Source organism: Gambusia affinis, linkage group LG15 (assembly GCF_019740435.1).
Source record: "Gambusia affinis linkage group LG15, SWU_Gaff_1.0, whole genome shotgun sequence".
Lineage (NCBI taxonomy): Eukaryota > Metazoa > Chordata > Actinopteri > Cyprinodontiformes > Poeciliidae > Gambusia > Gambusia affinis.
In genome coordinates, this window is record NC_057882.1 from 10687616 (window position 1) to 10715073 (window position 27458).

Below are 27458 nucleotides of genomic sequence, written 5' to 3' on the forward strand. Positions count from 1 at the left end.
ATGACAGAAATTACAGAAACTGAAAAGATTCAGAGCCTAAGTAGTTTGTGGAAGTCACATTAATATGGATAGTAAGATATAGATGATGGTATCAGTTTTACGATTGTCTGAATGTGATTTTCTGTGATTTTACACTTGATTTTTTTAAAATTTAATGGACGAATAGATGCAAACACCTACACAGAAGCACAGTCACATGTGACAGTCTGAGGCAGGCACATTGCAGCATTGCTAAGGCAACAGCTGCAGAGTGCTCCAACAAGCAGATAAACCTTGGTGTGCTCTGCCTCTCGTCGTCGTTTTCATCTGGTTAATACAAACTCAGGTTTCAGGGGGATTTGCTCCTGTCTGAGATGCTCTCGCGGTGCTTCATGTCTTTTTCTGTGATGCATATGTAATTCACACTCTCCTCCTCAACACATTTGCTCTCGGTCTAATTCCTTCTGTCTTCACATGCACACACTCGCATGCGCTCACCCACTCTCCTTCTCTTTCACGTCCCCCTCCCTCGTTTTTTCCTCTCCATCCTCTGCTGCTTTGCTCTTCTGTTGTCTGTTTTCTCTGTTTCCCTCCCTTTCCACACTGTGACTCCCCAAACCCCGTCTTTTCTTTTTGGTTGTTGTCGTCGCTAATCCCACCACCTCTGCTTTCCATCTCCATCCTCCCTTCTTTCTTTTTGTTTTCCCTCATTCTTTTTCCACCACCTGTCCTTTCGGATATCGGATACACGCCTCACCTTCCCATCTCTCTCCATTCTTTCTTCCCTTTCCTGCTAAATTCCAAAGACCACCCTCTCTCCTCTCCTTCTTCTCTCTCTTTTCATTGCTCTCTCTCTCTCTGTCTCTCTGTTTCCCTGTGGCCCTCCCCCTCCCTTTTCATGTTTCCCCCCTCCCTCCATCCTCTCTTTCCCTCGCTGGTTCAGTTAGTCAAAGAAGAGATTCACGGAAGGAGAGAAAAGGGGGGAAAGGCAGGACGAGAGTGAGAGCGCAGGAGTGGGGCAGGCTGGGGAGAGGGGCGTGGGGTCTCAGCCCTCTGTCGTGGGGGGTTGGGGGGGTTGAGATACACCCCAACATTTTGTTCTAAGTACCATGGACTGCCTCTGCATTGTGACTACAAAGGTAAGCTTATCTGTTGTCTCCTACACAAGCTCGTGCTCTGTGTGAGTGAAAGAGAGTGAGAGGTGCCACAAAAAAAAAAATAAAAAATAAAAAATTAAATGATTACAGAGGTATGTCATCTGCATAGATAGATATTCCATCTTGGAAATTGCTTCTGTCTTTGGTTTCTGTTTCGGGATTTGGACATTTCAGAGAGGCACTGAATGAGCTGAGATAACTGAGAGGTGTGTGGACTGGATATTCTTTGATTTCTGCCTTTCTGCATGACACTCTCTCCCACTCTCACCGCATCTCCTACTCGGTGTCATGCTTTAGGAGTTCGTACACCGGGGCTGGCTGACCTGCGTGGATGTTTTAAGGGCAGAGAGAGCCAGTGCTTTGCGGTGGCTTTGTGAAGCCAGAGCTGCAGGATGTGTCAGGAGGAGATCCTGGGTGGGAATTCTGCATGCCGTCCCGATATTCGCCGCCGCTTTCTATTAATCCGGAAAGCTAGAGCTAACGCACGGCGCACGTTTTCTACCGCGCCAAATAAGTGATGTGTTATATTACAGACAACTGCTCAGCATCTTCAGTGCTGTGGTCTACCGCGTTGACTAAGAGAAAATAGTGCAGCTCTGATGCAGGGTGACACCTGACACTCTGAGGGGTCAGACGGTGTTCAGAGAGCTATAGTCTCGACTGGGTTCACACTTACATCTGAACTGATTCAACAGCCAGTGAGCAATACGCCGTAGCACCTGCACCTGAGCGCCGGTTCCAGCAGGAAGTGATGACAAGAAGTCGGAAACACAAATAAAAATGCACAGAGGCTCTCACAGCTGTGTGAAGGCGGTGATCATCAAACGCGCTTTTTCTTTTCTTTTTTCATGCATTTGCGCTTATTTCGTATTGGTAGGCAGACGTGAGTGCAGCTGGTGCTTTCGGATGTATTACATAAATTTGTGCTTAACTGTGGCACACTCATTTGCTTATCAACGTCTCTGTTTCCGTGGCAACAGAAAATATTGGTCAGTTAAACTTAGATAAGGAGGTGCAGTCAGATGAGGTGGCAGACATGCTGTACAGTTTTAAAGAAGTACACACGGTGCTTTGCAAATGGATGCATAACCTTTGATGCTTCTTCACATTTTGTCACATTAAAACTAAAAGAGGTATTTTACTGGGTCTCTATGTGATAGGCCAACACAAAGTCGAGCAGAAATGTGAGGTGGAGGGGCTAGGATTATCATAATTGTCCTGTACTTTTTAAAACAAAAATCTGAAAATACCCTAAATATAAACTGCAGCTGAGTCAGCTGATTAGTAAATACAGACATGAACCCTATGGAAAAAAATTAATGTTCCTTTTTTTTTTTGGTCCACATATTAAACACTATGTTTGATAAAACCCAAAACAGAGCTTGGCCCTGAAGTAAAGCTTGGTGGAGGGAGCATCAGTCTGTGGGAATGCTTTTCATCAGAAGGGATAAGAAAGATAGGGCTAAATATAAAGTAATCCTGGAAGAAAACCTGTTAGTAGCAGCTAAAGACTTGAAAGACAGGTTTGATCTCAGAGTACACACCTGGATTCTATTTTAAGGACATCAGAATAAATAGCACTTGAAATAAATGCACACCACACTTTTCAGATTTTTACTCTATCAACATTTCTTTTCTCTTTAAACATATGCGTTACTTTGTTTCACATAAAATTTCAATAACATTTATTGCTATGTAGTTCTAACATAATAGGTTATGAAAAAGTTGGCATATATCAAACACTGAAGATTTTTTCACATCTTTTTCCTGCAGAAATAACTTCCGTATTGAGAACCATGCATTCTGTTAACCACTTATGATAACTCTGTGTTGTTACATAACAGTCCAGTATGATAAAGTCCAGAAAAAAAGCATAGTACGGAAGGTTTTAGGTTTCATGCATGTTTTTAACTCTTGAGAGTTAGTCATTTATTTAGCTTGGAAAAGGAACACAAAAAAATCCCCCAATAACAACTGTGAGTTAAAGACCACAGTTGGTGGCAGTGGATATTTCACCAAACCCGTTCCAGAATCCTGCATCGCTATCAAAGTGAGAAAAGACTTACTGTAAAGCTGGCAAAGAGGAGTAGGCTTTTGCCAAGAACTTGTGAGACAGATGGTCAGTTTATAATAGAGCAAGTTAGCACACAAAAGTATGTTAAGGAATGCGTTGACTGATCTTCAAACTAGTCCTTTGTTAAGATATAGAAGTGACAGGCTTTAATTGTCACAAAACTCTAAATACTATGAAACAATTGACTGCGTGGAAATAAACAAACATTACTTTTAAAAGGTTTAAAAGGCTGGTTGAGATTTAGATACACGTATGCCAAAGTTCAATGAATTCAATTTCACAAATTATTTAGCATACAGCTTTAAATGTGACCTATTAAAATTTAATAAATGCCGGCTGCATTGCAGGTAAGGAGTGTGGCTTGCCATCATGTAGCAGCTGATGGGTAAGCAGCTCCCTGAGTGAGCTGTTCCCTGACACCCACATACTGTATAACAGGTTATGTGAACAATGTTGCTTCCCCTGCGAAGGTCTGTGCACAAAGTTTTACTGTGTGGGTGAAGGCACAATGAGCCAGTGAGTGACAAATGAATTAAAGCACTATTGTACTAAGCGGTGACTTTTGTAATAAAAGAAATTGAAGCAAGTCTGTGGCCTTCTTTAGCCATCTTTAAATCATGAATACTCAATTTGGTTTATTTTTATAGGGCCAATTCACAACATATGTATTGAGGCACTTTATTTTAAAAAAATAATGTCAAGTTAATTATAAATACATTCCAATTGATCCTACTTGTCAAACAGTAAATACAGTGAGATAAGCTTATTATTCAAATTAGTTTAAAAAGTTTCTGTCTAAGGAAACCCAGCAGATTGCATGAAGTCACTGACTTAAAAATAATCCTACATCAGTTCTTCTGGGTTTTTTTGTATGTGTGCTCCATCTTCTCAAAGCAGTTGGTCGTGGCAGATGGCCTCTCCTACTGAGCCAGGTTCTGGTTGAGGTTTCTTCCTGCTAAAGGGGAATTTTTCCTCTCCACTGTCGCTACATGCATGCTCATACCGAGCACTCACTAGACAAGTGTTGCGTATTTTAGCCTAAATGTTCCTTTGCACACAGTTATGAGCATAATAAAATGAATAATATTTATTTAAGTATATATTTAAGTAAATAAATAGTTGCTTTTCACCTTGATAGGTAGAACTGCAGTAGCTGGTCCCTCCTTTCCATAAGTCTGGATTTGGAATGCAAGCTAAAAAAAAACAACTGAACCTCCTAAAAGGCTTTAAAAATAGAGCATTTGTTGCTTGTCTGGCAGTGATGTTCTTATAAAAGTGACTGATAGGTTCCCCATCTGGGCGCCCTTATATCATGGGGCAGCAACAGTGCTCCAAAATATAGAAAACTGTCTTTCAGTTATGGCCTAATTTTCCAACATATGATTTGCATGTCTTGTTATAGTGGATTGGAGATAGTTAGTGTAGCGAAGGTTTGATGCTAAACTAAAGGGTGAGTTCACTGTTTTGCAACACATTTACTATTTTTGATCATTCCATGTTTAAAATCTGATATACGAAGACTGATTCAATTCAAACTGTGTTACACTTAATTCTATTTGTGAAAACTCAAAAAGAAATCAATATTGCTTTTTAGACACCTTCATTTGCCTTCATTGAACTTAGTGCACACAAAAATGTGCGTAATGCAGGTCCAAACAAGAGAAAACATTGTGAATTTACTGGAACATCTAGTCTTGGAAGTAAGTTGTATCTCAAAAGGGAGAATAGCAGATGTTGCGCTGAACTATAAGTACCTTGTAATACCACAGACAGATGACAACTTCTTCGTGGTGGTCATCTGTCTGTGGTATTCCAAATACCTGCAACAAGTGAGAGCAATCAGCTAAACATCGGGAACAAGGTCAACAGACATGCCTTGCTAGTAATCAGATACTCTGCTAGGGTAAATTATGTTAAAACACAAAAGCTACTCACCATGTTGGAATCCATCTTCAATCCAGTATCCATAGTTGATGCACTATTTGCACAGAGGACTAGTGAGTACCAAAGACACGATCCAGGATGAAATATCCAAGCTTCAAGAATACATCAAGAAAATGGCCCAGAGAGATGAAGCACTCAGTCAACGTCTCAGACAATGAAAACTAGAAGAAGAGGAGAAGAAGGAATCATCATGGTAGGAAAAGCCACTGCATGAGATTTATCACCGATAGCGTAAGTGGCTAGCATAGCTTAAGTGGCTAGCATGACCAAATGATACCAATGGCTAGAAAGGGCTGGGCAGAAGGACAACACAGAAGCACTGACAATAGCATCCCAGAAGCAGACCTGGAGCACCAAAGAAATAGAAGTCCAGATCTACCATACCAGACATGCAAAGAGGCCCTAGAAACAATCCAACATCTTACAGTTAGGTGTATGATACTAGCAGGAAAGCAGGAAACTGGAAACCCCCAGGTCGCTCCCTATGAATCACCTCCCAAAGGCGGTAGAGAATGACTGTGCTAATATTTTGTAAGACCTTCAGATTCAAACGGACAAGATGGTAATGGCCCACCATCCGGACACTGTGTTTCTTAATCAGCAGCAGACGAGAGCTGTTATCGATGTGGGCGTCCCAAATGAAGGAGACATCAGGAATAAAAAAACACAAGAACTACCAAGGGGCTCAGGAAAGAACTAGAAAGACACTGGCAGATGAAGGCAACTCTAGTGCCCATGGTCATCAGAGTGCTCTGTACGATCCCTACTCTGGAGACGTCTCTCCAACCGATACCTGGAGAAATATCTGACATCTCAGTCCAGAGCGCAGTCCTAGGAACGGCTAAGATACTGTGATGAACCCTCACAATTCAGCTCCTCTCTACTAGAGAGGAGCTGAACTTGAGATGAAGAGCCATCCCCTGGATGAAGGGATGAAGAGTCATCCTCTGGATGACTCTTCATCTCAAGTTTTCACCTTGATAGGTAGATATGTGAATTCAGGTCCTCTCTGGTAGAGAGGACCTGAATTCACATATCCTATACATATATATATATATATATGGAAAATATTCCATATATATATGTATATATGGAATATTTTCCATATATACATATATCCATCCATCCATCCATTTTCTTACACCCTTCTTCCCTAATGGGGTCGGGAGGGTTGCTGGTGCCTATCTCCAGCTGCGTTCCGGGCGAGAGGCGGGGTTCACCCTGGACAGGTCGCCAGTCTGTCGCAGGGCAACACAGAGACATACAAGACAAACGACCATGCACACACACACTCACACCTAGGGAGAATTTAGAGAGACCAATCAACCTGACAGTCATGTTTTTGGACTGTGGGAGGAAGCCGGAGAACCCGGAGAGAACCCACGCATGCACAGGGAGAACATGCAAACTCCATGCAGAAAGACCACGGCCGGGAATCGAACCCAGGACCTTCTTGCTGCAAGGCAACAGCTCTACCAACTGCGCCACTGTGCAGCCCTCCTATATACATATATATATATATATATATATATATATATATATATATATATATATATATATATATATATATATATATATATATATATATATATATATATATATATATATATATATATATATATATATATGGAAAATATTCCATAGGTGTCATTGACACCTTAAACATGAAGATCTAATGTTTCTCTTAAGATCTAACTTTTTTCTGCCAGTTTATGTAATTTTCTACTCCTTCCTACACTAAAAAATCCTTTGACAAAAAAACCCAATAAACTGCTAAACATTATACCAGTGACTCGCAGAGGAGTGATATTACATAACACTTAGAACAGGAATATTAGGGCATATCAGCTTTGAAGAGACGTCACAGGATTTATATTTGGTTGTGAGCTTGACGTATCTTTAACTTTCTTTCCCTGTTTGGCAATGAGTCAGAGACGGATGGTTTTATGTTTCGGAGGACAGAACAAGTAAAGCACACAAAATCTGATCCCATCTCTGTTTTCTAAAAACATTCAGCATCAAAATGTATCTGTGTGAGAACAAGGCTATGGAGCACATTTTTGCAGCATTTATATTTTTCAACCCTGTTTAGCTTGTTTCTCTTTCATTATTACTCCTCTCTTTGTTGCCACCTTCATTCCACTCTTCGGCTCTCACATTTCCAATTCCTGTAAAAAAAATATATTTGTCCTCTCTGCCTCCTTCACCTTCTTAATCCCTCACTCTGTCGTCTCTTCCAGACTCTTCCTTCCTTTATCTCATTTTACCTATTTCTTCCTTCTCACTCTCTTTCTCCCTTCTCTCCTCTCAATACTTACCTTCTGCCCTCCTCTTCAGCACTTTCCAGCCTACTCCAGTTAGTTCTTCTTCCTATGAATTATACATTCACCAAGATGTATTCAAAGTCAGCAGCCTTTGCACATCTTACTGGCTTCATGTATAGCTACATTCTCTTTCCTTGAGTGGATTTTGGCCCGTTGCGTTTGTTTTTATCTTCGGTTGCCAGTCGACTAATATGAATATTTATTTCTCCAGAATATGTTATTGTGTGCATATGAGGGTGGAAAAGCTTATGGCTGCTGCATCTAAGACTTTTCAACAAGAAGTGAAGCTAAACCCTGCGCTCAGCCTTCCAAGAGTGCGCAACGCTACATGTACAATTTGCAGTGAGCCAGGATTAGTGATCCAGTAGTGAGCTCAAATGATCCCCATTCAAGGGCATGGCCGTCCATCAGGCCTTTACATGAAGCCACAGAGACACTGATCCTGTCAAGTTACTCTGGGGGCAGAGTGAGAGGAGGAAAAGATACCCCCACAGCAAGTTTGGTGGACAATAGAAATTTGCTGAGTGGATAAAAAGAAATGAAAAGTACTCTACAAAAGAACAAATATTGTATGAACTTTATAATTTGCTGAATTACAACCACAAACGTCAGAAGTCCATATTTAAGAAATGAAAGGAAAAGGACACATGTATATCTTTTATTATTATTATTTGATGGGGAAATCTGAAAAATGAGCATTTGTATTAACTGATAGTCCAAACCTCCAGGTTTTGGTCCATTCTGATTTAAGTCAGATTAGATTAAGAACATCAGGCTTCGAGTATTGCTTCAAATTTTTAATTAGATTTAGGTCTAGACTTTGACAGGACCATTCTGCCAGATGGATATGCTTTTGATGTAAACCCATTTATGTTCTGACAGTTTAGGGTTTGTGAAGGTAAACCTTCATCCCAGTCACAAGTTTTTTGTAGCTTTTAAAAATTTTTCCTCAAGAAATTCCCTGTATTTATTGAGCTCCAACCACCTTCCCATCAGCTATGAAAAGAAATCCTATTGACATTGTAAAATATGTAATTAATAGAAACATAAAGAGCAACAATAAAAACACGTAGTTTTCCCACTTACCTCATTATAAATTGGCACAGTAGCAAGAAGATATTGTAACTAATAGATTAATTCCCGGATTACGAGTCACTACTTTTTCCACATAACGTAAGGATTTTTACCAATGGGTTTTGAAAGGCTGCAATGCTGCCTGATGAACAGGACAGAACATGTTCAAGAGGGAACTTGCCTCAAAACAAATGACAGTAGATGTTTCCATCCACTTGCCATGCAGATTCTGAGCAAACTTTTAAAATGTCGCTGAAAACATTTTGAAAATACAAATCAAGTGTGTATCACACTACTAGATGGGAGCGAATCGACAACATGGAAGGCTGCGACTTATAGACAAGTAAACTATATATGAACTTATTTTTCTTTTCAAAATTAGTAGGTGAAGCGTTTATTCTGGTGTGCTCAACAATACAGAAACTCCAATAGTTGGGTTATGTCCCTAAAGGTTTTAATACTAAAAATGTATCTAGACATAGACAAATGCAAAATTAGCTTCTTAATTAACACTGAAACCATCCTTTACTTCATGAGCAACTCATGTCCAATCAGATGCTAACTTCAGCGTCATCAAGCATATATGTTGTGTGAAGTAATTTTTTCTAATAATACTTGGTGCCCATTCCCATTGGCAGGACAAGCAAATAGGAAAGAACAGAGTCACTAAGGGTGACGGTGATATTTTTTATGTATTATTCCAGTCCCGTCTGATGTTTTGTATCAGATACCGGTCCGATACAGGAAAATAGTGCAGAATTGACTTAATTTTATTTTTTAAAACACATACATAGATGTACTGAAATACAAATATATTTGCTAACTCTGAACCAGTAAAGAATACTTAAATACACCAGTAGTTTTGCAAGTTTGGTCAAACTTGCAAAAACAACACAACTCTAATTGGCTTAGTTAGTGCAATTAGGTACAATAAATAATAATAAAGAAACCAAAACTGACCCAAACAATAGGTTGACCTTGGTCAACAAGTAATAATATGTTTCAAATGGTTGAGAAAGTTCAATTAGGAATTCTAAATATGATGTAAAATAAATAATAAAGCATAATGTTTCTCAGAGCACACAGCACATAATTATACTGAATAGCCCTGCCTTTATGACTCAAGCACATTGTCACGACAACGATCTGGATTTTTTTTTCTATATCGGGACCAACACAGATATTAATATCGGATCGGTCCATCTCTAGTAGCGACCACAGAAAAGTGGTGGAACAAGCTCTTTTATATATCTGAATACAGGCTTTTGTGGCAGTATCATCCCCACAGCATGATGCTTCCACCACTGTTTCACTGTAGGTATAATGTACAGTGTTAGATTTGCACCACACACATTAAAAGTTCAAATTTCGTCTTTTTGTATAACCAGTGATCTGGGCACTGGCATATGGCAGTCTGCACCTCTTGCCATTAAAGCAAATGGTGCTTCCAATGGCTTTCTTTCAATAATATCTTTGCTGTCATCATATTTGGTCTTTAGTCAAACCCAAATGTGGGCAGAACCAGAGGCAGAGAGGTCAAGGGAGTTTTTAATGACTAAAAATAAAGATTTACTCTGCTGGCATGAAGATGTCAGAGCACGGAAATAGTCGAGAGGGTAACAGAAGAATCAAGTAATGCACAATGAACAAAGGAGAGTAAATTACGAGGAAAGGGTGATGAATGACACTGGATCAAGGTAAGCTTGATCAGTGTGAATGCAGAAGAGCTGTGGTAGAATGAAAGCAAGGAGACTGAGGGAGGGAGACAAATAAACACAGATAATAGACAGGGAACTGAACTGAGACACAAAATGATATATTAAAGAGCTTAACAAAATGGACAGCAGGAAGAACACAAGAAAGAAGTAACTAAACACAACGGAGTAAACACTTGGCCATAACCCAATACAAAACTAATAACAGAAAAATGAACTGAATGGCGATAAAAAGCCCCAGAAATGATCAGAAAACAAGCACATGAAAACCAATACACAAACACCAGTGAATCATGACAATTCTTGCCATAGTTCTATTAAATACAGATTTAAAAAAATAATAATAAATCGCACTATCTTCTTTATGTTACCCTACTTCATAATGGTTTGTGGCATAAAATCCCAATCCAGAACCTGACAATTTGTGACATGTGGCCAAATATGAAAAAGCTCATATAGTATGACTATTTTAGCAAGCACTCATAAATCTCCCAAATACTAATTTCTTTTTTTCTGTCAGTGTAACCTCTTTCTTTTGAAGAAAATTGAAAATTACAAACGTTATAAATGGTTTCCCTGCTTCTTTAACTGCATATTGCACCACTCACCCACACGTTCTGCCTCTTTCTGAGAAAGAAAGGCACACCTACATGATCAGACAGAATCCACACACACGGTGTCGTGCTCCTGCACAAGTGGCTTCTGTGCTGTTGTGCATTGTAACTGCAACCTTGTATGAAGAATACCATGTGACGCTGCTGCGACACCAAAGGTGTAAAACTCAAGAAACTTCATTGTTGAGAATGTTGTTAAAGCATTAAACACCTCATAAGTTTATCATGTTGGTGGTGGCTGAGTCAGAAAGACAGCGTTTCCCACACAAATGCTCATCAGCATTCCCATTTCACCAACTTAAACTTGCAGAACTAACAGAGGGGCTTGCTGTATGTTTTAGCCACAAGTAAATGTTTTAGTTTATTCATTATACCAGTCATCCCACCAGGCATATGAGCCACCGAGGCAGTTGCTAGGAGCTTTTCTTTGTCAAATGTACACAACCCAATCTGTTCTCCACATTGCTGCATTGGTATTTTTTGCTTGGAAGCCACTCCATGAGGAACGCTTAAATAATCTGAGGACACAATGGTTACAAGAATGTTATCTTTGCTCTATTTATAAGTTTAAAGGTTTTTACTAACCCTTTTCTACAGCTGTCGATGTAGCCGTCAGTGTATGTTACTTCAAAACATAAACAAATTTCAGTAAAAATTGTGGCGTGCTTTTATAATCAGCCCTATTTACTCTGGTGCTCCTAAATAAAATCCTGCTCAACCAATTGCCCCCAGATGTCAACAAGTAAGTAAAGCCAATTTAGATTCTAGAAAAAATATCTTAATCTTCACTGCTCTAAATATGCTCAAGTCCAGGGACAGTCCAATACTTCATTTAAAAATAAAAGTCTACACCAAAAAAAAAAAAAAAAAAAAAACATTTTCCACAAGTCATCAGGAAGATACAGCAAACGGGAAGAAGAAGTTGGTCCAGTCAGATAAGACCAAATTTGAACGTTTTGTCCCATGTCATTGGGGGCAGAAAACAAAGAAGGGATAAAAAAAAATGATTGGAGCTAAATTAAGGGGACAATTGGATCATATTACATCATCACATTATTAAAAGGCTTTAGATTGGAGAAGAAGTTCACCAAGGATCATGAATACTTTTTAAACATTGCATGGGTTTCAAGACGAATGCTCAACAGAACTCATGTATCATTGATGTTAAGCAATAGCAAAGTAAAGAGATGCTCCTTCTAGTAGTGGTGGGAAGATTAACCGGCCTGCATTGAGCCACTGACAAGCGCATGCGTAATAGGAATACATTGGTAAGACAGCTTTAAATTTCTTTGAATAATAATGAAAAATCTAATTACACTGGATTTTATCTCATTGTATCGGTTAAATTCGATAGTAATGCAAAACAAAAAAATACAATAAGATAAAACAACTTATTGACCAAACAGCGCTTCTTGTAAACCGCAAAGCAGTGTCGCCAACCAGCTGCCACAAGATGAAGAAAATGTGCGGGCAGGCGCGCATACGTGATCACAACTAGCAAACATGGCGGAGCCACGGGAACCGATGCATTCACCTCCACACTGTAAATGTAAGGTTTGGCAACGACATTAATTTTATACGAGAAACGGACATCTTGGTGAGGCAAATGCGATTTTAAAAGTGTGCCACGCTGCTGTCAAATACACTGGAACCAGGAATAATTTTATAACTCATTTTAAACTACACATGGAATCGTGGAGATGCCAATCAGTTCACCGTCTTCAGAGGCAGATTCACATCGTTCTTCTTCCTTCAGTTCCACACATGGTGAGACTAGCATTTTGTAATTTTTCAACGGACAATTGGCTATTATTAATTCCATTCCTGCAAAAGCCTTAATAGATGCTTTGGACCCTTTGCATGTTATTGCTTACACACGGAAATTTCGCGCATGCGCATAACGCTGGACGGAAAAAGGCTATTCTTTTATATGCCATCCATAGCCGCGCTGCCGCGGTACAACAATTCGGTTAACTAACTGAAACCTGGAGGTATAGGAATTAATTCAGTGCAGTGCGCCACAGCAAAAACGAAAGACAAGGCTGAAAACCGTTGAAGAATAACTCAAAACCTCTGGTATTCTTTTTTCTCAATCTCTGTATCTGCTATGCTACGCAGAATCGTTGCAACTGACAACGCTGCCACAAACACTCAAACATTTCCCACTCAAAAATTGACATATTTTTGTAAATATTCCTTATCTAAAATTGCAATTCATTAATAAATTGTTCCAATTTGAATTGCTTCATTAATTTTTCTTCATGAAAAATTATTTATACAAACAATGCATTTTTCAGCTAAGTTAATTTAAATCGAGATGCATCGATGACGTGGAAGTAAATCTGATCTAATTGAACCCCTGGTTGATGAGGAGGAATCTTAAATGTATCTGATCGTAGTTTGTGGATCCAGATGTGTATATCAGAGATTTCCATCCCTACCTTCTAGGAGATCATGTTGAAAACAGATCCGACTGAGAATCTTATCAAATGTTTTGGCTGTCAGCAGAGCTGTGCTTTCTGAAACTGTCCATATGACAGATGACACTTTAGATCCATCATGGGTGGTTTAAGCTGGCGATTTTGTAATCCCGAATTTAGTGAAGCTACTAATGGTGTAAATATGAGCCTGCAAGACAAGAAACATAACTAACTATTGTGGTGCTTGTATCAACAGAACAATAAATAATCAAAATCAGAAGCAATGAAAAGAAGTATGAAAAACTTTCAAACTGCCAGAGCTGTTTTGAGATTCTTTTGACTAGAGCTCTGACTCTCCATTTCAGAGTTTATTGTGCCTACTGGCTGCTGTGTGTCATGATTTCTATGTGTGGGGTTCTAGAAAGAAAACAAAAGTACATTGACAAATATGAAGCTGCTGCTGATATTATCAATTAGAAAAGGATTTGCATTGCCTGTGATTTTCATAAAAGAGAGCAGGTCTTCTTTTTTGCCACTGCAGCACACAATGACACCTTGTGGCATGATATTAAAACTACAGCTCAAGAGCTCATGCCAACCTTTCTCAGAGGGATTGCCATGTTTCAGTTGCTGGTGTCATCCATGAAAACGGTTTACTATCTGTGCGCAGGTTTATGCTGCTTTAGGACTAACTGGGTCTGTGTTCACGAGAGGCATCATTGTCTGTGCCCTCGTAGGCAAAAGGCTTCATGTGACTGATATATGAAGAACTGATATATTGCATCAGTTCTTCATTCACAGGAGCCGAAAGATTTCCAGACAATTCAGAGTATGAGTCACTTTTGAATTATTTGCTTGATGTTCAGTACCCATCTGTGGCTTTCAGTCAGAAAATTATTAAAATTACGATGAGCAAAGCAATGTCAGCGGACGTCAGCATGGAGAAAAATCCAAATTTGCTCACACTTAACACAGTTAAGCACAAGCACTGATGTTTAGTGTGACTTGTTTGTCTCCGGCTTTGTATCTTCATGTTCCTCTTATAGGTGATGTCAGTTGCCAAGCAACCAAGCAATCAGGGCCCGATTGTTGCCATGACAACATGGCAGGGGTATCATCATGGAGAGAATGGAGATGAAAGGAGGAAGGGAGGATTCAGAGATGAGAGAAAAAGGGAGAGATGGGGAGATATAGAGAGAGTCCTGGCATTGAGGGGTGTTGATAATGTGAGGCCCACAGCATGAAGGTAGGAGGGTGACCTCTGTGGAGGTGGTGGGGAAGGATGCTCATGAATAAGGAGAACGGAAAATAAGCACTGGGGCCTGTGTGGTTGGATCGGTAAGCTACGCAGTGTTTGACACTGTTCTGACGGGGTTTGTCCCAGATGGAAATGTCACGATGTGCTCCAATAGTCTCCAGTTACTGTCAGAGAAGCTGATGCCGAAGCCACAGCTCGGTGTGTCGCTGAGGTCCAGAGGGCTTTGGGCCTAACGTCTGCAGGTGTCATCATCCATCTATCACGCAACAGCAGTGCACTGTAAAACAGACAAATGGGGTCATGCTGCATTTAGTCTGTTTATCCCCTCACACAACCAAACTTTCTCCTTGAAACAGCTGAAAATGTCGACAAATTCAACCGTTAAAACAATAATCATTTGAGGTAGCAATGATAACTGGCATACAAACATTGTTTGTGTTATCTTTGGGCTTTTTTACAGTATGCTAATTGAAAGTGTTTCAATGAATCTCCCCGGGCAAAAGTACTCAAATTTTTCTTGTGGCATAAATAAAACCGGAATGGTGGGCTAACCGGAATGAAATGAGAGAAAAGGGAACCTATTAAAAGGTACATTCAATTCTCAAAAGTAACATATTTTACGGATTTCACAACCCCATGAAATTATAAAGCCTCATTATAAAATTAATGAAAACAAATATAGTGTCACCTTCACTAAAATGACTTACAAAACTTTATTTCCCCTTCAAACGTTTGCGTTTTATCATGCTTCAATCGCAAACCTCAAAATGTTTATTTGGGAAATTATGTGATAGACCATTTCAAAGTAGGCCATTATTTTCACAAGTCTTTTAAGGGAAATGTCTCTACCAAACTCAATTTTTTGTTCATTCTCCTTTGTAAAATAGATCAAGCTGAATCAGATAGGATGAAAAAGGCCTGTGAACATAAAGTTTATAGTCTTGGCACAGATTCTCATTTAAATTTTGGTTTAAACTTTGATTGTGGCATTTTATTAGATGGAAACGGGTTGATCTAAACCATTCTATTGTAGATCTGGCTGCATGTTTTTTTTTTCAGGAACATACATTCTTCTACAGTACAGTACAATATGAATGGGGCACAGCAAACCTTTCTTTCATGTTTAACTGTTTTTGAATGGTGTATTAAACATAGCTCTGTGAAATGTTCACTTGGGCAGTGCTTTGCAGATGTCTGTCAATAACTACCATTATTATTTATACTGGGAGTAAATTGAAATTGGAAATTCATTCTCAGTATTAAAAATTTGTTATTGGTTTCACTGTTTTTACGTGTGCTTAAGGTGAAAACATGGCAAACATTTTAGATTTTAGTTAAATATTTTTTTAAACGGTGTATAAATTTACACAATTTGGTTTAAATTTAAGCTAAGTGACCAAAGATTGCTTTGGACACCCTAAACAGCTTCATCACACGAGCACCACAAATTTCACATGCCTTGCATGTTTCTCTTGTACCCACATGTGCAACATACATACCTATATATCAGCAATGAGAAAGTAATAACACAAATTAATCACTTGCAACACTTTCCAAACACTTTGTCTGTACTATTGAAAATGTATTTAAATAGACATGTTGGATTCTTGAAACTGAAAGTTTGATCTACTTTCTACTTATTTCAACCTTTTATTGTCTGACACTTAAAAACACTCATAAAGCCACAACATTTCAATTCAAGATGTTCAGCTGTTTCTGAAATATAAAGGCAGCTCCAGATCATCAAACTTCCACCAACATGCCTGATTTAAAAGAATAATAATTATTATAAAAAGTTGTGTTAATGTTACAGCAAATGTAGTGCACACATTCCAAAAAAATAATAAAATAAAATATCTAAATTGAAACATATTCCTAAGAAATTTTTTTTGTAACTTTTACTAAAAAAAAGAAGTTTTTCACGTTTGTTAAAACTGCCACCATCCTGTGACAGTATAAGAGACACACTATTTGTGAAAAGCTTGAGCTGCTCCAGATCCTCCCTGTGCTACTATTATCATCTGCAAAAATGCACCGCTCCCAGTCAAAAATAACCAGTGAGAGCCAGAAGGAAGGTCTTAGTGCTGTCAGTCAATCTTGGGTACGTGCTGCTTAATGTACTTATGTTGGAGAAACAACTTTATTTATCTGCAATCATTGGTGGCTATGCTAACTAGCCTAAGGATTCATAGCAGTCCCTGTTGAAGGAAAGAAGCTGTAGTGTAGCAGAGAACAAGGGGAGGGTATGAGCAGTGCCTACAAGAGCATGACTGACAGCGCTAAGACCCTCCATGCTCTGATTACTTATGATGACAATAATATTTGAATCACACTTATCTCCTAATTCTGGGGCTGACAGCTGCACACTGCTTCTTCACAAGGTTACTGATTACAACACAAACATCCTGGACTGAGACATGAAGACCAGATAATTATTTTTTCAACGAACCGTTTCATTTCTAGAGGATAGAATAAGTAAGCTTTAAAGATGTGCGCATTACGAAATAACATAGACAGATCTTTTCTTCACCTGGTTAGCCCTGGGAGATTGCAGGGTCCTGCTGACAGCTGGGCTCGGTTCCACAGTCTCAGTGACCTCAACGGGGCAAAGGAGGTTAAAAAATAAATTAAAAAATAAGTGAGTGGTCTGAAAATAGCATCTCAAGCTGGGTTGTTGACTCTGAAACCCTGTTTAAACAAAAATATATATTTATACAAAATTTTCCTCTTTATTTTAATGTGATTTTATGTTAGCCCTACAGAAAGTAAAAGATAACTACAAGAAAAAGGATAAACCGATTTTATTTTTTTTCCCTGATAATTAATCTGAACTTTGTGGTGTGTGTTTGTTTTTAAAACACCTGAGTCAAACCTTCATAGAAACATATTTTGCTGAAATTGCAGCTGTTAGTCTTTATCAGCTTTGTGTATCAGAGACTGAATGCTTTCCCCATTTCGTCTTAATAAGATAGCTCAAGCTCAGTTAGACTGGATGGACACATTTTGAAGTCTTCCCACAGATTGTATATTGTGGTATACCTGCACTTTGGACCTTTAACACATGCAGAGTATGTATTACCCAAGCCATTCATTTTGCCATCTGCCCTGATCATCTCCACTTTACCTGTTTTAAAAAAGCTTGATCATGCTGCCATCACCATGTTTCATCATTGAGATTGGAGCCTGTTGTTAGATTTTTTTGCCATAGTCTTATTACATGTTGGTCAAAAGGAAAACGTTCCTTCTCATGTTTGCTGTATTCCGTACATGGGAAAAGGCTTTTTCTTAACAATGTCTCTTCCAAATCAATGGACTGCATGACTAATAGTTGCCTTGTCAACAGATTGTCGCACTGAAGCTGGGGATCTCTGCACATCCCCCAGAGTTACCATGAACCTCTGCTTCTCTGATTTATGTTCTCCCTGCCCACATTGTCAGCTTTGGTGGGATAGTCATATCTTGTTAGGTTTGAAGTGGTGTTGTGCCTTTTTCACTTCCAGATGATAGATTAAACAGAACTCTGCAAGAATGATGTTTGAAGCCTGGAGTACTGTTTCTTTGTCCCTTTATGTTCTCCTGAACCTGTCTGCTGTGTTCCTTGTTCATCATGGAGTTGTTTGTTCAGAAATGATGTCTAATAAACCCCCGAGGCCTGGAGAATAGTTGGATTTATACTGAGACCAAATGACACACAGGTGGACTGCACTGAAGGGTATTCAGAGTTATCAAAGCTAAGAGAGCACTCTCTTCAAATATCGATAAAATAAATAAATATTTGTTTTGGTAGCATTAGGAAATGTGAAAGAGTTGAAGGGGTAGTAACACATTTGCTATGCCCATGAAATCAAAATAATAATTGCAAAGAGTTATGAAAACGTATTGTGCCAACATAAAGTGCCTCATCAATGTATGATTGTTTGAGTCTTTGTGTGACAGTGCTTCAGTGAGGACACAAAGGGAAAAAAAACTCTTGGAAAAGAAAATACTACCGAAGATTGATTCATTGTCTGTACGACTCCTTTCCTTGTCCCTCTCTCACTCACCGGCGGTGGCAAGCATATTTTATGAGTCACGATTGGAGCAGACTGGCCATCCTGTCTTTTCAGAGTCTTGTCTTTAATATCAACACACATCCAACACCAACTACTGTGGCTTCTAGGAAAACTCTGTCTTTTCGTCTGGTGTAACCCCCTCCCTCCCCATCTTCCTGTCTACCCTCTCTCCCTCCTCCCTCTTTTTTTATTTCCTCTTCCCCTTCCCCAGCCTCTCATCCTCTCTCTCTCTCTCCTTCTCCCCATCCCTCTCCTCCTTTACTGCGGGTGTCTGGGAGGCTGTTTTTCCTCTGTCTCTTGCTCATGAAGGGCCGCACTAAGCTCCCTTCGCTCTGCCCGTGTGTGGTAGGTAAAATCACCTCTGCGTTTGTGTCGTCTTTCCTTCTTCCATCACTCATTTGCTGCCTCTGTTTTGCATGTTAGCTCAGTCTGCTAGTCGCCCTGGCAGATTCAAGGGAGCTTAATATCTACATCAGAGTGCGTTGCATGGAACATGCCCATCATTTGCTCCACTGTCATAGATACGTGTGAAATATGTGTGTGAAGATTCTAGTTTTGCTTTCATTGTAAATGTGCTCTGTGTAAGGTTAAATCATCCACTCTGAGTGTTGCGTATGAACATGGCCTGGCACATGTGGTGCTGTTTAAGGGCACATTTTCAGAAAAGCATATAGAGTGAAACTCTTTGAGACTTGTTGATTGTATCATTACACATTTGTAGTTTTATTCTCTTATTTGATTGCTTAGTTTTTTAAAGATATTTGAAAATAATTCATATAACTGTGCATCAACATCCATCAGAGGACACAAGGACACTGGACCTCATAAGAGAAAAAAAGTCCTTCATAAAAAATGTCATTATTATTTTACTAAAGATTCTGATGATCTGTAAGTATCGACAAAAAAGGTATTTTAATCTTCTATAGTTGAACCAGATATATCGTAAACTGTGCAAATGAACGCACAGAAGGAAGTCCAAGAGTCCTCCTGTTTTAATAAGCCGAGACGACTTCTTAATGCTACTCAACAACCAGAAACCACTGTTAGTGTCATAGTATGTTTATAATTGTGGGAATTTGTGTTTATATGGTTGAAAAGACTTTCAAACTACTTAGCAATTGTTTTGTACTGTAACCTGTGGAATTAATGTTTGAAAATTAATTTTAATTTTGAAATTTGAGACAATTTTATTTTCCATTCACTTCATGGTAAAACTCAACAGTTAGAGACACTATTTTAGGTACATGTTGCTAGGACAGTGTTGGCTGCCCTTCAGAACGACACTAGTTCTGTATGAGTGATTCAACACATGGTGAGAAACATTCTTCTGAGATTTTGGTCCATATTGGCTTGATGGCAATGCTTTGTTCCTCCTGAGTTATCTACTGCACATCTACGGTGTTCCATGACATCACTGGATTGAGACTTAGTGATTACGGAGACTACATTGTCACATAAATAGCTTGAGATTATTTGAATTTTGTGATGTAGAAGTAACCATCTGATGGATAAACTATGGTCAATTAGTACTTAAGAACACAAAGTGTACCGAAAGAAAATATCCCTTACCAGTGGTGGTTCTGGCAGGAATGGTGCCCAGGATAAGCTCCTGCTTTTATTGCCATCAATCTATTAAAACGAGACACTTAGGTTCTGGTAAGGGGTAACATTCCTTAATTTATATTCATTGGTTAATAGTGGAACAGCTGGCAGCAGTTTTCTTGCAGCACGAAGGTCTGGGGTTCAGATCCTGATCTGAAGGATTTCTGCGTCAAGTTTGCATGTTCTTCCCATGCATGCATGGTTTCTCTCTGAATATTCTGACTTCCTCCCACTATCCAAAAACATGACTGTCAGTTAATTGTTTTCTTAATAGCCTTTAGGTATGAATGTGTGCGGTGTAGTTTTTTTGTCTCGAGTGTCTTTGTGTTGCCCTAGGAGTCTGGTCCCTGCTGTATGCCCCTCTTGCCCTGTGAAGCTGGATTTAGGCACCAGATCCCTCACAAGTGGGCATTTGTGGATGGCTGCATTATTCAGTGAGAAAACATTGTGGCACAATTAGTTGCACCACATTTTTTTTTAACTTGTTTTAATTAGTGATTCATGACTTCTAGTTTGATTGGGGTATAAATATTAAGTAACAAAGACACCAATTTTTCTTAAAAATTCTTATTTCTTATTTTTAATATGAAAAAGACAAGGGAAATACTTTTTTTAAGTGTAGTTCTGCAAAAAAAAAAAAAAAAAAAGAAAATCAATATATAACCAAGCTTTTTATACATATGAACAACTGGGACAATAAAAAAATTGGAGGGCACTTTAAAACCTCAAGTTCTGTCAGGCAAAACATTCTAGATCTGACTAACATAACATCTTTGCATTATTATCTAACATGGTTCACCACAAACCTCAGTGCAACTCCAGGAAGCTTTTAGGGTTTCAAATGGGTTGTTGTGAGCATGGGAAACTAAACACTGAGCTTTGTTGGACTGATTCAGAGATTTAATCGAGAAAAATAAAGATTGCTTATTATCAAAAACATTTCTTTATATGATATTTGACACCTTGAACATTGTGTTACGTCATGGTTTGAGATTACATGAAGCCGCTTATTTCAGAGAAAGATGAAGCAGGAGTATGAAAGTATGGAGATATTCTGATTGCTTGTCTTGAGTAGCCTCACCCAACCCAACAGCCTTCTGTCAGCCGCAGGAAATGTTTGACCTGCATCAGTTTAAAAACTGAATGACAGAGTGTAAAAACACACGTTGACATAAACAGCTTTGAAAAACTTTTCAGCTGATAAACTACAAAAACAAGGCTCAGAGATTTAATAAGCAAGTTTTTGATGGCACAGGCTATGCTGATGAATTGGTCAAACAAGAATGTAATGTCAAGAGAGCATTAGCAACCATTTAGATTGGATTAGATTTCCAAGGGTTCTTTGGACTTTGGGACACCTTTATTTATTAGCACCTAAATGAACTTTATGCATCAAATCAGATGTTCCTAGTTTTGTATCTGTATACATCCATCCATTTTGTAACACCCTTGTCCCTAGTGGGGTCAGGAGGGTTGCTGGTGCCGATCTCCAGCTAACGTTCTGGACAGGTTGGAAGTCTGTCGCAGGGCTATCTGTATACATCTACTTTCAATTCAAATTTCCCCAAAATTTGTATTTTTATACTTCAAAGGGTAGGAGTTTTTAGATTTTATGCTTTTGTTGTTTAAGAAAAATGTGATTTTTTAAGTGTTTGACCTGCTGATCCCCCATCAGAGACGATCAAAACTTAATTCTGATCTCAATGCTCTGGATTTTCCCTCTCTGTTTTGTTAAGTCCCACTTTGCCACATTATTATGCAGAACCATAGAAATCATTGCAACATCAGGGTCAACTTGATTTACTTTCAAACAACTCTCAGCTGTGATTAGAATCATCGGAACAAAAACATGATTCAACATCCACATGGGTCTTGGATAAAATATTTTGTAATCTAATATTAGATTGAAATAAATTTCAAAAAGCTAAATTGCTTTCAACTACTACTTTTTCTTAATGTTCTTGCTTTAGTCATTTTGTAAACAGTGATAGTCATTTTATTACACATTATTGCTTCTTTTATTACCATGAATGGACCTCTGATTGGAGAATTGTTTTTTTCTGTCCCCTATTGAGCTGAAAAGAGACAGTAACATCTCAGTATGCTCATTGTTTACTGCTGTAATTTCCTTTTCATTTGTTGATTAGCCCACAATTTCCAGTAAGCAGAAAAATGGCAAAAGCAACTGACCAGTAGAGTCTTAAGTTTCAAATATTAACAGAGTTAATGAGGTTTAAAAACACCATAATGGTCGTGGTAATTTTGTTTAATACAATGCTAATTTTAAAACATTAGAATTTGCATATCATTATAAAGGTAACTTTGACCCCAAAAACTACAACACAGAAGCAAAATGATGTTGAACGAGGTTGAAAAAGTAAGTGCTTATTGTTTTGTTGCTTTGCTAGTTTGTACTTTGGAGTTTGACCTTTTTGTGCTTGACTTAAGTAGGTTTTTGTTTCCATGGTGGTTATTGAGATTTGGATAAAAAAAAAGAAAAAAAAAAAAGTTTTTTTTGCTTTTCTTGTTTTGATTTCATATCTATATTTAGTGACATTTTAACCACAAACTATGTTTTTAAAGAATTCCGGCCTTCAATTCTTAACTGGTGATGATCAAATTCAGTCGAGCATCATTAATATACAGTAAATCAATCATTTATTTAGAGTGGAATTGGGTCCTTTCACAAAGACACCACCTTTGGCAATAATTAGACAACTGCTATGCACAACATAAATTTCTGACCACAACACACACTGTTGGTGGGTAACTAATCAACTCGCCATCTACTAGTTTTCAAAAAAGTTGTAGAAAATTAATCTAGAAACTGACAGGCGACTTTCTTTCTGAATGTGCTTTTGTCGTTCCTGCCATCTTGGGCAGGGAGCCATTGGGCTCATACTAAAGGCCTGCGCTGACCACGTGTCAGATTGAACTTGACTTGGGAATGTGTCATACTTGGTGTGACGTAAAGTAATTTTCTACAATGTCCACACAGTCTGCAGTAAGGAAATGTGTTCACAACCACAACAACGTGATTGTGAACACATTTCCTCCTGCATTTGGTTTATGGTTCTAGACAGAGATCAGAACCAAAGTGAATTGAAACTGGATATATCAAATGTTCAAAACTGACTTCACTGTGTATTACAAAAAAGAAAATCTTAATTGTTAATATTTATGGTAACACTCATAATTTAATGTTACAATTGTAGTTTAATTATTGAGCTGAGAGATCAAGCATGTGAAATTTAAAAGAGATGTTTTTGATGCCGTGATGAGCTCAACTTTAAGTGGGCAGGTAAATCGGGTCACAGTACAGCACTGGGCCTTTTTCCTTTCTGATGTGTCATAATGCAAATCTATACGCAAACACCATGAAAGTATTTTCAACATAAAGTTGATTACCAGCTTTCTTGGAGCAGATAAAATAATTTCCTCCCTTTCTTTATTTAGCATAAAATCCGATACAGTTTCACCTCCAGATCCATAAGATTTAGAAGTATAATTATAGAAACCTGAAGGCCATTGTTTTTTTCTGAGGATCTTATTGCACTGTTTTGACGCTGAATATTTTTCAAGACAGTTTCTTTTCTTTAACCTCTAAAATAAGTTTAAGTACAATATCATACCAAATTCTTGTTAATGTTAATGTGAATTGATCTTCGAAATCAGTTGCAGAGTGCTTTAGGTGAAGTAAAGCAGGGTTGCATCTTAAGAAAACACATAAAAGCCATTAAATTAAAAGTCCTTTCTTTGTTGTGTGTAATTTTGATAAGAATCTATATTTTGTAGGATGTATACAAGTACATTTTCCAACGTTTTTCATTCCAGTTTTCAAGTGAATTACTCCAAATTTGTTCTCCACTTTTTAGCTAACCCTTGTAAACAGTGGAAAAATACATCCTGCCACATTTACCTGACTCTCAGCATCTTGGGAGGAGGCTTTGCTGGTTGGACTAACACCCTGTTGGGTTTCTTTCTTACCAAGCCTCAGCCATTGGTGGGGGCCTGAGCCTCTTTGTTGCAGTTTATCAGAGTTGGTTAAAAATAGAACTACCTATGTTTTGATAGTCTTATAAAAATGTAAAACGGTTTGTAATGAATTGAGATTCTTATTAGCTCTCCTTGAAGATGATCGTCAAACTGATTGGGGGCTTTTGATGGTTTATTTTATTTGTTCTTTTTTCAGGGTAGAATGGTACAACAAGTAACTTTCTTGTTGTTATTTTAAAAAGCTAAGTTAAGTGCACACGTGTAGATGTGTTACAGATGTTCTCTATACAACAGAGGGTCAAAATGTTCCACTAATATTTTGATAAATACGATTTTCAGAGACTCACTAAAAAAATTGTCCATAGATTATTGACAGGCGCAGATAGATTTATTCTAAAATCTCAATGTCAAACTGCTTTATCCTTTTCAGGACCGCCTCAAAGATATTTGGGGTCATAGACCTGTTGGAAGACATAACTCTGTCCATGTTTCAAACATTTGACTCCTCTCATCATTGCAGTCACATAACTCTATCTTTGTCACCTTTGGCTATAGAACTTCTCTGCAAAAGAAATTTGGTTGTTCTGTTGGCAGCTACAAACGGAGATTCTGAGAATCCTGAGTTGTTCTTGAACATCCCAACCAATTTCTTTCATCTGGATTTGTTTGGAGGAATCAAGCTGAAGGTTTCAAACACTATGAAGCATGGTGGATGATAGCATCATGCTTAGAGTCTGGTTTGCTGCTAACGCATCCCTGGTTGTGAATGGAAAAATGAAGGCGGAGGAGTATCTACAAATAATTCAACTTCACACGAAATCAACATGTAGACGGGAAAAACTTGGAGAGAATTTGTTATTCCAAGAAGTCAACGATCCTAAACACACGTCGACCAGTTTATAGAAACTTAACCATTTTTGATTATAGGACTGTTTAAATATTCAGCCGAAGGAGCTTGTTGATGGCTGTAAAATGTGTGTGTTCTTTCTACAATTTTACTGAGGGACAATATTGCTGAGGACCTATGTATTTTTTGAGCCTGTATGTTAAAATTTTTCCCATGTAAGAAAATCTACAATAATTTTAAATGTATGCCCCTTTACCTTGTTAATGCTAAGGATTAGAGTGGTATATTGCATTGTATTGTCAAATCAATAAAAAAAAAGAAAAATCCCCAAATTGAATGTGCTATATCCAGTTTCAAGTTTATGAGTAATCTCCTGCCCAGTTATCAAGAAACATTCGAGATGTTGGAAATACAGCAGTGAGCATAAAAGTTTCTCCAGTTCGAAGGTTTCTTCGAAAGAGATTTTATAGCAGAGGTGAGATTAAATCAAAGTTTGGAGCCAGAACCTGACTGTGGTTGACTGTCCTTTTTTACTGAACCTGTCACTGTTTCGAACATTTTTGTGGTAAAAAAAAAAAAACATTTCTGTAACGGCACAGTCTGTGTGAACGTGAGACATCTCTGGGATAACATCACAAATAAAAATGAATGAAAGGCATTGTTAAAGCTGAACTTCTGGAGATTAGATCAGTTTGCAGAATCCCAGAATGCTGATTTTATATCTAACTTTAGAATAAACATCAGCCAGTTACTGAGGCAAACTGGTCCCAACTACACTGCAGTCTTGTGACCATCTCCTGTTACCAGAATAGTACACAGAGTGAATTGGGAACTCGAGTGCTTCAGTTGCCACAGAAACTAAGTCAAGGCTTAGAGACTCAACTCTGTGAAAACCCTCAACGTGAAACAGCAGAGGCAGCTCTCCTGCTTTGCTTCTCATAGTATCTTTATAAATGCATAAATGTGAATTTAAAATCTAATTCTCATCTTGTGATAAAAAAGAACTCTTTCTTTAATGAATTCTGTTTTTATCAACAAAGGTTCTATGTACTCTCATTGCTGTGGAAAGAAAATTGCATTTATTATAGTATTTCTTTGTAATATTATTATTTGTAGGAGAGATAAATTGATATATGGTCAAATAAATTTCACTTCTACCCTTAAATACTTCTCCGTTTATCTGAAATACAACATCCACAGTTTAAATGTTAACTATAACTTCTAAAGGGCTTGCAAAAAGTAAGGAAAAATCACAAACTGAAGGCTTTTAACACTGAAGTTTAGTGCAGTACTCATAGACTGCAACACTCTCATGAAGTTCATAGAAAGAAAGGCAATTCTTGACTTATTCTGATCTTTTTTTTATCAGTTCAATACAGTTCCACAATAGTATTGATCTGCTATAACCAATTTCACATTTTGCTAGATTAAACCATTATATTATATTATGATTTTATGTGTTTCATCATCATAAATTTGCACTTAATTATGAAGTGAAAGGAAATTATTTTCATTTTTATGCCAAATGAAATGATGAAAAATGCAGCCTTCACTTGTATCCATCTGTCGGAGTCAATCCTGGCAGAACGACCTTTCACTGCAATGCACAAGCTTTAGACGTTTAAATATGGATATTTTTGCCCATTTTTCTTTGTAGAATAGTTGAATCTTAGTCGTTCTGAGTTGCACCAAAGGTTTTCAGTTGGATTGAGGTCAGATCACCTGAATGAGCTCAAGCCCTTGTATTGCAGCTCTGGCAGTATGTTTCTAGTTGTTGTCCTGTCTTACTGGATGGTGTACCTCTATCCAAGTCTTTTGCAGCCTCCAAAAAGGTTTTCTTCCAGGATTTTCATGTGGTCTAGCAGCCATCTTCCCATCAACTCTCACTTTTTTTTTTTTTTTTTTTACCTGTCCTTGCTGTTGAGAAAGAATGCTGATAACGTCATTCTGCCAAAACCGTGTTTCATGGTGTGGACGGTATGTTCATGGTTCATGTTCAATGGTCATCTTCAGTCATTGCATTATGCATGAAACCAATTTTCAGTCTCAGTTGGCCTTCTTCCACGTTTGTTGTCTTTTCTAAATGGGTGTTAAGACTTTAACTTCTTATGCTTTACTTTGAACATTGGTTTCCTGCCACTCTGACCAGCTATGTGAAGGGCAGCCCTAACAGTTTTCTCGTCACTAAAGTCTCTTGTTTGAGCTGCTGTGCCCCCAGAGTTACCACAAGCCTTTTTAGTGCATCTTTGATCACACCATGGTAGGTGCCATGGTTTTCATTTCTGAATAATCTTTGAGGTTAAAAAGCTTGAGATAGCTTGTTTTTTTAAGCTGATCCCACTTTAGACTTCATCTTTAGCCATGACCTGTCTGCTGTATTCCTTGATCATGGTCCTGATTGT

At 38.2% G+C, this 27458-nt stretch overlaps 1 protein-coding gene across 3 annotated transcripts in view; it reads left to right on the top strand.

The window, feature by feature from the left end:
• Window positions 1–479: 479 nt before the first annotated feature.
• LOC122845071 (disks large homolog 4) overlaps window positions 480–27458 on the top strand; it is an 86295-nt gene continuing 59316 nt past the window's right edge. The window contains exon 1 of one of the 3 annotated variants that reach the window (XM_044141074.1): window positions 480–1118. In XM_044141074.1, coding sequence (XP_043997009.1) covers window positions 1089–1118 — 30 coding nt within the window. In that variant the 5' untranslated portion in view covers window positions 480–1088. Of the gene's footprint in view, window positions 1119–9936; window positions 12649–18823; window positions 18957–27458 lie in introns of those variants that run through there. The other 2 variants (XM_044141072.1, XM_044141073.1) reach the window with 2 other exon arrangements.